The sequence below is a fragment of the Lucilia sericata genome, unplaced genomic scaffold, assembly GCF_015586225.1.
Source record: "Lucilia sericata isolate MDLA Ls3-8-SP2 unplaced genomic scaffold, ASM1558622v1 Contig001099F_arrow, whole genome shotgun sequence".
NCBI classification, from domain to species: Eukaryota; Metazoa; Arthropoda; class Insecta; order Diptera; family Calliphoridae; genus Lucilia; species Lucilia sericata.
The window spans coordinates 141,080-157,459 of NW_023995072.1; the positions used below are offsets into that span (position 1 = coordinate 141,080).

Here is a 16,380-nt window from a genome sequence, read left to right on the forward strand (position 1 = left end):
CTTTTTTGGTAAATTATTATTTTTTTTTTTGTTAAGTAATAGGTTTTATAGTTGGCGAGATCCATTATTTTTGGTGAATTTTTTATATATGGTGAAATTACGCTTAAACGTTCGTAAGTGTTATAGTTACCCATCTACTATTATAAAATTTACACAATTCGAACTATGAAATATTGTATATCGGACCATATTCGACCCTTGGCCCCATCGATTACTCACCGAAGCTTATGGTGAATAAGTTCTATTAGTTTCAAGGTACTAGAGATATTTGTGCTGTTAAGAGGTGATGATGTTGTCACGAAAGACAAAGATAGTACATGCATGTCAAAAAAGTTTAAAGATCAAGAAGATTCTTGCACAAAGTCATTTGCGATCTACCCAAGAATCAATTTCAAAATGGTTAAGTGTAACAAAAGTAGGAAAATTCCGTAAAATACGAATTGAAGCCGAGGTCTTGAAAGACAATTTTCATGAGGGTTAGTAAAGAAAATCTTTTGTATCGAATCATTAATTGAAATGACAAGTGGAACCATTACGTTATCACGAATCGACTCCAAAGTTAGTTATCTATAACGCTAAAAAAATGCTGCATTTAGTGGGATCTATCCTAACCTATTATGACCATTTTCTGGTCTTGTTCAAGGTTTTTTTAAAAAGATCTAAAAGGTGATCGTGTTACAGATTCTACAGTGGATCCATTGGAAACACTAGGGACCACACTGCCCCAGCCATTGCATCCGCTAGTATGTGGTTTGTATTAGGCATTGGTCACGGAAATGCCTATATAAGAGAAAAGGTAAAATGTTATAAAATTAGTTTTTTAAGAAAAATTTCATTCTTTCTTACCATTTTGAGTTCTTGGTTCTTGATCTATCATCATGGTGGGATCATCGCCAGGCTTTTTAAACATAATACCAATAGATAATAACAACAATCTGAACTAAAGATACAAAAATAAACAAAATTTTTTTGTCTTTTATTCAGTTCAAGATCTGAGACAATTCCACTTCAGTTTTAGATCAATTCTCTTCAGTTCTAGTTCAGTTATAGTTCTTTTATGGTTCTGTTCTTGCCTTGACTAGCAAATAATTTACTATAGGCAAGGCAAAAACACTTCTGAAAATTATGAGATAATATAAAATCGTTCTGAAATTTTGTTCTGAAATTTTGATGAAATATTGGTCTCAGTTCCACTATGAGTTCATTTTCGAATTCAGCTCTAGTACTAATCTTGAACGTCAAATTTTTGCAGCACTAGGCCTCAAGACCCCAATATAATACCACAAATTGCTTATAATAATAAACAAATTTCGGGAATTTTGATGAAATATTGGTCCCAGGTCCAAACTGAGTCCATTTTTGGATTCAGCATGGGATTTTACCAGAAAGGTGAGTTTGCAGCCAAATCGACTCAGAATCACTTTCTCCGTCTGTCTGTCTATGTGTCCATGTAATCTTTGTGCGCTCTCTACAGGTCGCAATTTTTAAGATAATTTGATGAAATTTGGCATGAATGCCTCTTTTGGTCCAAGGACAAACGCTATTGAAAATGTTTGAAATAGCCCCCATACAACCGGAATTCCCGAATAGGTCTTTTGACCATATATAAGCAATAACACTTCCAATTTTTGTAGCGATTGGGCCTCATTTGACCCTAACCCCTATACAAAGTCCCCTTCAGAAAATTACTTTAATGTCTACTATTCACTAATAAACACTAGTATCACGATGAAATTGGACACAAATAGAATTTATATAAACGTAAATGCCACCTCTAACTCCGGTAGTACTTGACCATACAAAGTCCCCTTCAGGAAATATTTTAATGTCTACTATTCACTAATAAACACTAGTACCACGATGAAATTGGACACAAATAGAATTTATATAAACGTAAATGCCACCTCTAACTCCGGTAGTACTTGACCAAAAGAGCTGAAAATTTGTGTCTGGCGTATAAGCCAAGGTGCAAATCGGAAGACATCGATTTTAAAAGTTGGGTCACTTGATACGAAATTTGCGCATATGTGCATATGTATATAATTTAGTTTAATATGTTTATTGGCAAGAATATGTTGTTAGAGGGTTCAGCATTAGCCCAAATCTCATGAAATTTGTTAAAGAAATTTCTGTGAATTAAATCTTTGGAGGAAACCTTATATGAGGGTGAAATATACCTCGATATTTGACCTACTTTAGAGAATAATTTTTGAGTCTTTAAAATATATTGTACAAAATTTTATCACAATTGGTTCATAATCAACATATGTATTTATGTTTGTTTGGGGTCTAGGTGAAATAGCTTCCGATCTTCTCTTTGGACACTATTGAACTTTCAATAGACTGACAACTTTTGTATGTCTACTTCTAATAGTGCGATGAATTGCAATAGTCTGGCGAATATATAAGGTTTGTAAGTTGTTATGATGATATGTACTTTATGTGTAAATTTTGAAACACCCTTTAGATTCTCCTTTAATATTTCTATTCAGAAATAGTTAAGCAAAATCGTTCACTTAACTTATCAAAGAATAACAAAATTTCAGGCAGACGACAACTATCGAGCTAATAACAGCGAAAATAACCTAAGTGCCAAAAACAAACTTTACTTAATACTAAAGTTTTGTAAATGATTTCTTAAAATTCTAGAAATTTTAAAATAGTAAACAAATCAAAATTGTTTAATATATCTAGAGCTTAACGTAGCATAACTAATACTAACACTCATAAAAGACTGTCTTTAGATAAATCAGTTTGACTTTGATTCTTTTCAAACTATTGCACTTAATCACTTTTCCCGATCACGGCTCTAAATTCATGTTACGTTTCACTTTTTTTGGGAAATCAATTTTTAATATATATCAGAACTGAGTAAAACAATCTTTGCTATCACTACTTATAAATTTTTTAAGTACTTACTTATTGAAAATGATAAAAATTCTTCTTTTCATTGTTATTATTATCAACGATTAATTCTTCTATGTTGTCTTTGAAATCTATTCGAAATATTTTGTTGTTTTTTTTCGTGATATATCAAGACAACATTGAACTGATTCTTTAACGTTTAAAGTTTTCTTAATTTCAATGAAAACATTTATAAAATGAGTTCGATTCGAAACGTTCAACTGAATGAATGAAGTAGTACGATATTTGTAAAAGAAAAATATAACGGTTAAAAGGGATTTTTTTTTTTTAAATTAACAACTATGACGGCGAAAATAGAAAAAAGTAATGTATAAATAAGTGATATTTGTAACATTATGTTAACTCCATATTTTGTTTATATTCAGGACCCATGTTGGGCCAAAGACATTTGCAAATGCTTTTACTGTTTTTGGCTATAACGGTAAACTATAATGGCAAACTGAATGCTGGAGTAGCGGTGGTTGCCATGACTAATGCCGAAACCACAAATCCCAACTTTCCGGTAAGTTAGAGTACCATAAATTGTTATTAAGCATATAGTTTTGATTATTTTTCCATTTTAGGAATACAATTGGACCGAAATGCAAAAATCGTATATACTTTCCAGTTTCTTTTGGGGTTATATTGTTACACAATTTCCTGGTGGTTATTTTGCCGCCGTTTTGGTGCTAAAATGATAATGTTCATTTCAACATTTGGATCATCGGTATTAGCACTACTTATACCCTTTACCGTAGGCTGGGGTGGTTGGCAGGTTTATTGTGGCATACGTGTAGCACAGGGTCTATTTCAAGGCCTACTTTTTCCCTGTCTTCATGCCTATTTGGCGGTATGGTGTCCGGTTAATGAACGTAATCGTTTGGGTGCTTTAGCCAATACCGGCATCGAGTGTGGAACTGTATTGGCCATGTTTCTGAGTGGTATTATTGCTGCTTCTGCTTTGGGTTGGCCCGGTATTTCTTATATATCTTTTGCTTTGGGTTTTGTTTGGTGTATATTATGGCTGATATTTGCTGCCAATAGTCCCAATGAATCTAAGTTTATATCTGAAGTGGAACGAAATTATATAGAGGATTCTAAAAAGGCTTTAAAAGAACATGATGTTAGTTTAACACCAAAATCCATACCCGTACCTTGGCATGCTATATTAACATCAACACCATTTTATGCTTTACTAATAGTGAGATCGGGACAAGCTTGGGGTTTCTTTACCTTACAAGCTCAAATTCCCTCCTATATGAATGGCGTTTTAGGCATGGATATGAAAAATAATGCTTTATTTTCGGCTTTACCCTATTTTGCCATGTGGTGCATGTCCTATATCTACCTAATATTATCGGATATTTTCCTGCAAAACAACATTATGACACTTAATACTTTAAGGAAAACCTTTAATTCCTTAGCAATGTTTGTACCAGCTATTGGACTTATACTTTTGGGTTTCGTCGAAGAAGATCAAAAAACTTGGGCCATTGTTCTAATGACCACAAATGTGGGTATTAATGCTGGCAATACTATTGGTAGTATTCTTAATACTATAGATTTATCACCCAATCATGCCGGTATTCTAATGGGTATTGCTAATACCATAGCAAATGTTATACCCATCATCACGCCCCTAGTAGTTGGTCTCATTGTACAAGATGAGGTTTGTATATTGTTGTTATTTTTAATCATTTTATATTCTTATAATATTCTAACTTTTCAGACCGATCGCACAGAATGGCAAATTGTGTTTATCATATCTGCTGTTGCTTTTGGCTTGGGTAATCTTGTCTATGTGATATTTGGTTCTACTGACCTACAGCCTTGGGATGATGAAAATTTCCTTTTATCAAAGGAGGTTCATAATGAAGATTGTAGAAAGAAATATTCGATAGATTGTAAGAAATAATTTCTACTTTATATTTGGTTTTGCTGACCTACACACTTGGAATGATGAAAACTTCCTTTGATCGAAAGAAGCTTCACAATGAAGATTACTGAAAGAAATCTTCGGTAGATTGTAAGAAGTAATTTAAGTAGTTTTTTAATATTTGTTTTCCTTTTTAGTTATTTAAGTTTTATTACGACATGTGATATTTAAATAGACTGAAATGCTATTTAAAAAAGAATTTTATCTTATTATAATATTAATAAGTTATTAATAATGTATTTCTATTGTCTGTTTTAAAAAAGTCGGATGTAATTTTTAGGCTTTTAGAATTAGTTTATGAAATAAAAATAATAATAATAAATCGAGTTTAAACTTAAATTTACTATATTGTTGGAAGTAGTACGTAAATATCTGTGGTTATGTTTGTATAGTCGAGACTATAAAATCGAACTTTATAGTCGAGAATATAGTCCATTACATAGTCACAACTATAGCCTACTCCATTGTTGAGACTATAGTCAACTCTATAGTTGATAATAGCATATAGACGGGACTATAGCCTACTCTATAGATGAGTCAATAATATACTCTTTAGTCATAGTAGACTCTACTCTATGGCAGACTATATAGTCAAGTCTATAGACTACTATAAAGTCGAGACTGTAGTCTACACTATAGTCTACACTATAGTCTAGTCTATATTCGAGACTATAATCTAATTTATACTCGAGACTACAGTTTATTCAATAGTCGAGAATACTTATAGTCTACTTCATAGTCACTACTATAGTCTACTATATAGTCGAGACTATAGTCAACTCTATAGTCGAGACTATAGTCAACTCTATAGTCGAGACTATAGTCAACTCTGTAGTCGAGATTATAGTCAACTCTATATTCGGGACTATAGTCTACTCTATAGTCGCAACTATAGTCTACTCTATAGTCGATTCTATAGGCTACTCCATAGTCAAGACTAGAGTAGACTATCTATAGTCGAGTCTAAAGTATACTCTATATTTGAATCTATAGTCTACTCTATAGTCGAGACTGTAGTCTACACTATATTCGAGACTATAGTCTAATCCATATTCGAGACTATAATCTAATTTATAGTCGAGACTATAGTCTACTCTATAATCGAGACTATAGTATACTCTATAATCGAGACTATAGCCTACTCTATAGTCGAGACTATTGTCTACTCTATAGTCGATACTATAGGTTACTCTATATTCGAAACTATAATCTTATTTATAGTCGAGACTATAGTCTACTCTATAGTCGAGACTATAGTATACTCTATAATCGAGACTATAGTCTACTCTATACTCGAGACTATTGTCTACTCTATAGTCGATACTATAGGTTACTCTAAAGTCGAGACTGTAGTCTACACTATATTCGAGACTATAGTCTACTCTACATTCGAAACTATAATCTTATTTATAGTCGAGACTATAGTTTATTCAATAGTCGAGAATACTTATAGGCTACTTAATAGTCGAGACTATAGTATACTCTATAATCGAAACTGTAGTCTACTCTATAGTCGAGACTATAGTCTACTCTATAATAGAGACTATATACTACTCTATAGTCTATACTATAGTCTACTATATAGTAGAGACTATAGTATGCTCTTTAATCGAGACAATATACTACTCTATAGTCTACTATATAGTAGACTATAGAGTATATAGTCGAGACTGTAGTCTACTCTATAGTCGAGACTATAGTCTACTCTATAATAGAGACTATATACTACTCTATAGTCTATACTATAGTCTACTATATAGTAGAGACTATAGTATGCTCTATAGTCGAGGCTTAAGTCTACTCTATAGTCGAGACTTTAGTCTAGACTATAGTCTACACTATAGTCTATACTATAGTCTACACTATAGTCTACACTATTCTACACTATAGTCGAGTCTATAGTCTACACTATAGTCGACTATAGTCTACTCTATAGTTGATACTATAGGCTACTCTATAGTCGAGTCTTTATTCTACTCTATAGTTATTCATTTGTCGAGAATATAGTCTATTCAATAGTCGAGAATGCTTATAGGCTACTTAATAGCGAGTCTATAGTCTACTATATAGTCGAGACCATAGTCTACTCTATAGTTAAGACTATCGCCTACTATATAGTCGAGACTATAATTTACTCTGTAGTCGAGACTATAGTCTACTCTATAGTCGAGACTATATTCTACTCTATAGTCGAGACTATATTCTACTCTATAGTCGAGACTATAGTCTACTCTATAGTCGAGACTATAGTCTACTCTATAATAGAGACTATAGTCTACTCTATAATCGAGACTATAGTCTACTCTATAGTCGAGAATATAGTCTACTCTATAATCGAGACTATAGTCTACTCTATATTCGAGACTATAGTCTACTCTATAATCGAGACTATAGTCTACTCTACAGTCGAGACTATAGTCTACTCTATATTCGAGACTATAATCTTATTTATAGTCGAGACTATAGTTTATTCAATAGTCGAGAATACTTATAGACTACTTAATAGTCGAGACTATGGTCTACTATAGTCTACTCTATAATCGAGACTTTATACTACTCTAGAGTCTAATATAGTAGAGACTATAGTATGCTCTATTGTAGAGACGGTAGTCTACTCTATAGTAGAGACTATAGTCTACTCTATAGTCGAGTCTATAGTCTACACTATAGCCGACTACAGTCTACTCTATAGTTGATTCTTTTTATTGTCGATTCCATAATCAATTGTCTACTCCACAGTCAAGACTATTGTCCACTCTTTAGTTGATACTATAGACTACTCTTCCGTCAAGACTACAGTTTACTACATAGTTGAAGCTGCAGTCTACTGACAAGAGAGTCTATGGGCTATTGTATTGTCCACCTTTTAGTCGAGACTTTAGTCTATTTAAGCTCTACTTATTGTGATTATATAACGATCTTCTACTCTATAGTGTGGACTTCTCTTTTGTCGATTGATTTAACAACCTTGGCACATTTTCAATTTTTTTTATAAATTTTATATAATATAAACAAATTTTTCAAATATAACTAATAAATTAACACTAATTTTCATTCAACCTTATTTTATTCAACATTTTAAAAGTGTCAGTTGAATTTAATCTAAAATAAACAAAAATGATGTTAAAGAAATTCCGTAAAATTCCCACACTTATCGTAGAAATTTTTACGTAAATACAATAAAATAACATAACTAATCTAACAAATAATTAATAATAATCTTAAAAGTAGTCAACCACTCAAAAGGAAGTATCTACTGTATTTAGGTCTTAAGTTCGGGAGTATGCATTAATATGTACAAATGTCTGAAGTAATTATGTCAAAATATTATTTAATTTTTATTTAAAGTGTCACTATCACAAGTTATTGTCTAAGAATGCCGACGTCAGTTGACGTCGTGTTTAAATAATAAAAAGTAAAATTCCCAGAGTATAACTTTTCAGTTTGTTGTTGGTTGTCGATATATCTTTGCGATTAGATTAATAACGGTAGTAGTAGTTTGAAAGCATTTGATTTGTATTTTGTTTATGTTTTGTTTATTTTGCGGAGTCACTCGTCGAGTAGAATATTTTCGATGATAAAGATATATATTTTTTTGTTTTGTTTCGATATTTAAAGATTATATTATAAAGTATTTGATTTATAATCTAGCTGACGTAGTGAATGATAATTTTGCGTATTGAGAATTAATATTATTAAATATGAGATTTTTCCGGTTTAAGCAATGTTTTATTTTTTGGGGTTTATATATATAGTTCCAGTGCGATTATAAGGTCGTTGCATTGATTTTGATTGTCACTGTATATTTTATGAGATTTTTTACAACTCATGTGTTACAAATTTAATAATAAAATTTATAATATTTTACGTTATAAAGAAATTATATACATGCATATGTCTATAAAGGCTATTGTCTTCTTTTTTTTCTAGCCAAGGTAACAGGCTTAAGTTATAAAAGAAATCACACTTTTAAATACACTTGCAAATGTTGGTGCCATTAAACTTTGATCAAATCAAATGGGGGAAAAAATGTTGGCAGTAAGTACAACCTTCACAATTTTGATAATAAATTAAGTGTTATAATCACAATCAATTTTGTAGATTACTTAATCCATGAATACTTTTAGTAGAATTGATTAAGTGATCGTTTCAGTAGAAATTTTGTTATTGGTATTTTAGTTCAGTTTTAACTTAGATCATGTCAGTAGTTTTTACATTTTTTAATAGTTAGTTTGTGCAAAATTTGCTCAAAGTCTTACTATCTTTAGTAAGAAATAACAAAGAAACATGAATGGACCACATACTGTAAATATGCCGGAAAAACATAAAAACTACGTAGAACATTCTTCGAAAAGCAAAGAAAAACAAATCAAATCAAACAATTTATAGTTGGGCAAAAATGTGAATAATTTTCTAATAATAAAGCATTTTTACTTAATTCCGAAATATTTTAACAATTTGTTACCAAAAAAGTAATTTTCTGAAAGAGTGGAAAATTTTAACGATTTTCAATAGTCTTTGTATTGCGTCAGAAAAGGGCATGTTCCAAATTTCAACAAACTATATTAAAAACGTCTACCCGTAGCGTCGGCCAAGGTTTACATGGACACACAGACGGACATAGCTTAACCGACTCAGAAAGATATTCCGAGTCGATTGGTATACTTTAGGGTGAGTGTAGGACCAATATGTTTTGGTCTTAAAAACACCAGCACAAACGCATAATACCTATAGGGTATAGAAAGCGGTTAGTTAGTAGTTAGTTAGTTAGTTAGTTAGTTAGTTAGTTAGTTAGTTAGTAGTTAGTTAGTTAGTTAGTTAGTTAGTTAGTTAGTTAGTAGTTAGTTAGTTAGTTAGTAGTTAGTTAGTTAGTTAGTAGTAGTTAGTTAGTTAGTAGTTAGTTAGTTAGTTAGTAGTTAGTAGTTAGTTAGTTAGTTAGTTAGTTAGTAGTTAGTTAGTAGTTAGTTAGTTAGTAGTTAGTTAGTTAGTTAGTTAGTAGTTAGTTAGTTAGTTAGTTAGTTAGTTAGTTAGTTAGTTAGTTAGTTAGTAGTTAGTAGTTAGTTAGTTAGTTAGTTAGTTAGTTAGTTAGTTAGTTAGTTAGTTAGTTAGTTAGTAGTTAGTTAGTTAGTTAGTAGTTAGTTAGTAGTAGTTAGTTAGTTAGTTAGTTGTAGTTAGTTAGTTAGTTAGTTAGTTAGTTAGTTAGTTAGTTAGTTAGTAGTTAGTTAGTTAGTTAGTTAGTTAGTTAAGTTAGTTAGTTAGTTAGTTAGTTAGTTAGTAGTTAGTTAGTTAGTAGTTAGTTAGTTAGTTAGTTAGTAGTTAGTTAGTTAGTTAGTAGTTAGTTAGTTAGTTAGTTAGTTAGGAGTTAGTTAGTTAGTTAGTTAGTTAGTTAGTTAGTAGTAGTTAGTTAGTTAGTAGTAGTTAGTTAGTTAGTAGTTAGTTAGTTAGTTAGTAGTTAGTTAGTTAGTTAGTTAGTTAGTTAGTTAGTTAGTTAGTTAGTTAGTTAGTTAGTAGTTAGTTAGTTAGTTAGTTAGTTAGTTAGTTAGTTAGTTAGTTAGTAGTTAGTTAGTTAGTTAGTTAGTAGTTAGTTAGTTAGTTAGTTAGTTAGTTAGTTAGTTAGTTAGTTAGTTAGTTAGTTAGTTAGTTAGTTAGTTAGTTAGTTAGTTAGTATTAGTTAGTTAGTTAGTTAGTAGTTAGTAGTTAGTTAGTTAGTTAGTAGTTAGTTAGTTAGTTAGTTAGTTAGAGTAGTTAGTTAGTTAGTTAGTAGTTAGTTAGTTAGTTAGTAGTAGTTAGTAGTTAGTTAGTTAGTTAGTTAGTTAGTAGTAGTAGTTAGTTAGTTAGTTAGTAGTTAGTAGTTAGTTAGTTAGTTAGTTAGTTAGTTAGTTAGTTAGTTAGTTAGTTAGTTAGTTAGTAGTAGTTAGTTAGTAGTTAGTTAGTTAGTTAGTAGTTAGTAGTAGTTAGTTAGTTAGTTAGTTAGTTAGTTAGTTAGTGTTAGTTAGTTAGTAGTTAGTTAGTTAGTTAGTTAGTAGTTAGTTAGTTAGTAGTTAGTTAGTTAGTTAGTTAGTAGTTAGTTAGTTAGTTAGTTAGTTAGTTAGTTAGTAGTTAGTTAGTAGTTAGTTAGTTAGTTAGTAGTTAGTTAGTTAGTTAGTTAGTTAGTTAGTTAGTTAGTTAGTTGTTAGTAGTTAGTTAGTTAGTTAGTAGTTAGTTAGTTAGTTAGTTAGTTAGTTAGTTAGTTAGTTAGTAGTTAGTAGTTAGTTAGTTAGTTAGTTAGTTAGTTAGTTAGTTAGTTAGTAGTAGTTAGTTAGTAGTTAGTTAGTTAGTTAGTATTTTAGTAAAAGCAGTATTTTTTATAGATTTCAGTTTTCCATGTCCGGTCAAGATTAATTGTAAAAATTTTGGTTTTTCAAGTGCTTTATTTTTCGTCACAGGGTGTTATCGTCGATATTACAGTTAAACCAAAATCAACTTTTATGCAGAACGATTTTTTTTTGACAACTAAGTTTCCTTCAAAAGAAATTTATTGTTTGTAGAATGAGTTCAAGTTAAAACGTCCACTCAGGCAGTGGTGGTACGTTCTTGAAAAGTAAATCGGTTAAAAGGGACTTGAGTTTTTTAACATTTTTTAAATAAATACAATATGACGGCAGAAATTAACAAAGGTAATGAAAGTGATATTATTAAGTGTGAAATATTATTGGAAGAATATGATAAATTGTACCCTAATATTTTTTTCTAAATTCAGGCCCGTTTTTTGGTCAGCGGCATGTTCAAGTGTTTCTACTATTTCTCTGCATAACGGTGAATTATATAGTAAAATTCAATGCTGGTGTTTCAGTAGTAGCCATGACAAATGCGGAGACAACAAATCCTAACTTTCCGGTAAATATTTCCACTCTTAAATCACTGAATCATACTGGTAACTCAATTCTTTTATGTTTTACCAGGAATATGATTGGAATGAAATGGAAAAATCCTTTATACTCTCCAGTTTCTTTTGGGGATATTTTGTTACACAATTTCCGGGAGCTTTCCTTTGTAAACGTTTTGGTGCTAAACTAATAATGTTCGTTTCAACTATGGGCTCATCTGCGGTTGCTGTTCTCGTACCCCTTGCCTTAGATTGGGGTGGCTGGCAGGTGTATTGTGGTATACGTGTGGTGCAGGGTCTATTTCAAGGTCTACTCTTTCCATGTGTACACACCCATTTAGCTTCTTGGTGTCCGGTTGATGAACGTAATCGTTTAGGTGCTTTGGCTAATACGGGTATTGATTGTGGCACTTTGTTAGCAGTATTTCTGAGTGGTACTATAGCAGCTTCATCTATTGGTTGGCCTGGTATTTCTTATATGTCTTGTGGTGTAGGAGTATTTTGGTGTATTCTATGGTTTTTGTTTGCCGCAAATTCTCCTAATGAATCAAAATTTATAACCGAAGCTGAGAGAAGTTATATTGAAAACTCCAAAAATGCTTTAAAAGAACATGATGTGAATGTCACACCCAAATCTATACCCGTTCCATGGAAGGCCATTTTAAGCTCATGGCCTTTTTGGGCTTTATTAGTGGCCAGATCAGCTGATTCATGGGGTTTCTCGACTTTACTAGCTGAAATACCTTCCTATATGAATGCCGTTTTAGGCATAGATATGAAAAATAATGCCTTATATTCCGCTTTACCATATCTCGCCATGTGGTGTATGTCCTACGTTTATATCATTATGGCCGATTTACTTCTGAAACGCCAAATTCTTACACTTAATGCGCTAAGAAAAACATTTAACTCTATGGCTGCTTGGATACCAGCCATTGGTCTTATAATGGTGGGATTTTTGGATCAAGATCAAAAAACCTTGGCTATTGTTTTGTTGACGGCCAATGTGGGCATCAATGCGGGTGTTACTATTGGCAGTATTTTGAACACTATCGATTTGTCACCCAATCATGCTGGCATTATAATGGGTATTGTTAATACTTCGGCCAATATAGTGCCCATTTTAACGCCTCTAGTAGTGGGTCTCATTGTTGACGATAAGGTAAGTCTTTGAATTTTAGAAGTGTAGAATTGAAAAAATTTTATTGAAAATTTCAGACTGATCGCACTCAGTGGCAAATAGTGTTTGCCATTTCTGCGGCCGTATGGGCAATGGGTAATCTTTTCTATGTTATTTTTGGTTCAACAAATCTACAGCCTTGGGACGATGAAGATTATCTTTCGTCTAAGGATATACAAAACGAAGACTGCAAAAAGAAGGAACCCTTAGATACTAAGTAAATAATTTATATATGTATTCTAGAATTAGTTTTTAAATATTCTAAGTTTAATATAATAGGAACCAAATATGATATGATAGATATAGCATTGATATTATTTTTTTAAACAGTAAAAAGTACAACTAAGCTAAATGAACTCATTAAATCATTAAAACTATTTGTAAATAAACTAATAATAACAGTTATTTATTTATCGCATTCATAAGGTATGGCTTTCTTCTATCAGTTTTGAGATTATAGTACATTCAGTCAAGTCAATCAGTCATTACCCATGATATCAAATAAACTTTAAAATAGATTTTATATAGATTAGTTTGGTCGTGTGCTTAAGGCGTGTAAATATTTTGGTTTAAAGAACAAATAATAATCAATTATATACCCTATATCAGGGATGGAAAATTATGTACAAATATGAAGTTATATATTTTATCTAAACCATAAACTAGTACTAGGCAATGCATAAGTCCATAGACTAGATGCTAGAGTTTAAGCAGACTAGCAAGTACATTAAATAGTTTTCAGGCTAGACCATAAGCTAGTTAATAGACTAGTCCATAGAATAGTCCACCCAACAGTCTGAACCATATAATAGTGGAATACAAATTAGTAGACAAGTATACAGAATTGACAATTGACTAGTCAATCGACTAGTCAGTAGAGCAGTCAAAAAACTACTCAGTTGGCCAGTCAGAAGTCTAATCAGCGGACTTATCTGTGGACTAGTAAGTAGAACAGTCAATAAACTACTCAATTGACTAGTCAATATACTACTTGATTTGTCAATATACTAGTAGACTTGTCATAGACTAGATGCTAAAGTTTAAACAGGCTAGCAAAGATACTAAATAGTTCACAGGCTCGACCATAAGCTTAAGACTAGTATATAGACAAGTCCATAGACCACCCAACAGTCTGAACCATATAATAGTGGAAGACAAATTATTGGACAAGTATACAGAATTGACAATTGTCTAGTTCGTAGACTAGCCAATCGACTAGTCAGTAACTACGCAGTTAGTCAGTCAGTAGTCTAGTCAGCGGACTTATTTGTGGACTAGTAATCAGTAGACTAGTATACAGGTCGATTAAAAAGTCAGTAGACAAGGCAATAGACTAGTCAATAGGCTAATTTATCGACTAGTCCGTTGAGCAGTCAACAAAGCTACTCAATTGACTAGTCAGTAGTATAGTCAGTGGACTCATCAGAAGAATAGTCATTAAACTAGTTAATTGAAGTTACTGGTCAATATATTAGAAAACTTGTCAATAGCCTAATCAGTAGACCGGTAAATGGACATGTCGATAGACTATTCGATTGAAAAGTCAGTAGACCAGTCAATGGACGAGTCAGTAAACTAATCAATAGACTATTCAGTATGTCTAGTCTATGGTAGACAAGACAAGTAGTCTATTCAGTAGATTCGTCAGTACTTAATACACTAGACAAGTAAGTAGTTAATAGACTAAGAAAAAAAACATGCTCTAGACTAGTGAAGGAACTAGTTAATACAGTAGTCAATGTGGTTGTCCGTAGACTAATAAGAAGGCTAGTCAAGTAAGTGAACTTGTCAGTAGATTAGTAAGTAGACTGTACGTAGATAAGTCAGCAGACTAAGCAGTACACAAGCCAATAAACTAAATAATAGTCTAGTCAATAATCTGTTTAGTAGACTTGTCAATGGACTTGTAAGTAGACTACTCAATAGACTAAGCAGTCACTAGTCAGTAGACTAGTAAGTAATGTTGCCTATAGTCTATTAGTCTATACTATAGTCAATTCGTCTATACTAGTCAATTTTCTGAACTTATCCTAGTCAAAGGACTGGACAGTAGACTAGTCAATAGGCTAGTCAATAATCTGAACCAGAGGTTACTCAGTAGGCTAGTCAAAAGATTTTTCAGTAGTCTAGTCAATAGTGCGAATCATAAGCTAGTCAATGAGTGGACTAGTCAATAGACTGATCAATAGGTTTGTCAATAGACTAGTAATCATTGGCCTTGTCAATAGACTAGTAAATATTAACAAGTTGCTAGACAATAGACTAGTCAATGGATTAGTCAATAGTCCGTACATAGGATTCTCTTGTGGTACTAAATAAGGGTCTAAAAGCTTTCACTGAACATATGCCTGCTAAGCAAATATGAAAGATACGTAATCACAAATTGACTATGCTACGATTCTGATTGCTATTTTCATACTTCAAAATTGTGCTGTTTATATCATTAGGTGCTAACAAATATATCTCATCTAAGCATCGCTTTCCGACCCATAGTGCAAAATAACAATAACATAGCAATGCAAATTTTTAGTAGCATTAAACTTTGATCAAATCAAGTAGAAAAAATAACTGTATTACTTTGATAATAAAGTACTATCATCATAGTCAACTTTGAAGATTATTTAGCCCATGAATCTCTTCATTTGAACTAAGTGATCGTATATTGTTTTTGGTGTTTTAGTTAATTTAACATAGATCATGACTGTAGTGGATTAAAATTTTGCTGTTGCTGTTAAGAATAAGAAAATGTATTGAAATCTGTTGAGTTGGGTCGATAAATACTGGGCCCAAGATTACAAAGAGCGCTATAGTTTTGTTTATGAATGCCTGACTATATTACATGTGTTTAAATATTAAATTTTATTTCAACTGTTTTTAAATTAGTTATCAGTATTGAGATTAAAAAAATCCTACGATTTTCCTGTTTACCGATTAGTGACTAGCTTACAAATCCTTAGTGATCGTAGTTATGCATTTCACATCCTTCGTTCGATGTGTTTTTTTCAAACGCTGTAAATTTTAAGTAGTGATAACCATTTGAAGATCTTGTCTCACTTTGTGACCTATTTTCCAATTGGGAAGTTGTTTTTTTGTTACCAGATAAATCTAATTTTTATTATCACTCCCGATAATTTTGAAAAATTTTAGGTTTTTTGAGTGTTTTTTTTTTCGTCACAGGGTATTATCGTTGATAATATTGAATTAAAATGATTTAGATTTAACTTTTGTGCAATAGTGTTAGATCAAAATAAATCACAATGATCTTAAGTGCACAAAGTTTTCCTCTAACAGTAATTCATTATTTTTTGAATGAGTTCAATTTGAAACGTCCACTCAGGCAGTGGTGGTGCGTTGTTCAAAATTAAATCGATTAGAAAAGAGTTTGGTGAAATAATAAAACAATATGACGGCAGAAATTAACAAAGGTAAGAATAAAAGGAATTATAAATCATGTGAAGAAATATAGGAAAATTATAAAAAAATATATATTTTGTT

General features: G+C 31.6%; 2 protein-coding genes across 2 annotated transcripts; both read left to right on the plus strand.

Annotated features, from left to right (window-relative positions):
- Nucleotides 1-3,206: 3,206 nt before the first annotated feature.
- Nucleotides 3,207-5,014, plus strand: LOC119609991 (putative inorganic phosphate cotransporter). Its single transcript, XM_037965049.1, is given in 5 exon segments — nucleotides 3,207-3,228; nucleotides 3,291-3,427; nucleotides 3,489-3,573; nucleotides 3,576-4,573; nucleotides 4,634-5,014. Coding segments are annotated over 5 exon segments (1,428 nt in total). The 3' UTR covers nucleotides 4,820-5,014.
- Nucleotides 5,015-11,541: 6,527 nt separating this feature from the next.
- On the plus strand, nucleotides 11,542-13,102 carry LOC119609990 (putative inorganic phosphate cotransporter; the record flags this gene model as incomplete). The annotated part of the gene is given in 4 exon segments (XM_037965048.1): nucleotides 11,542-11,585; nucleotides 11,587-11,716; nucleotides 11,782-12,867; nucleotides 12,924-13,102. Coding segments are annotated over 4 exon segments (1,439 nt in total), but the record flags the coding sequence as incomplete, so codon positions are not given.
- Between the last annotated feature and the right edge of the window lie 3,278 nt (nucleotides 13,103-16,380).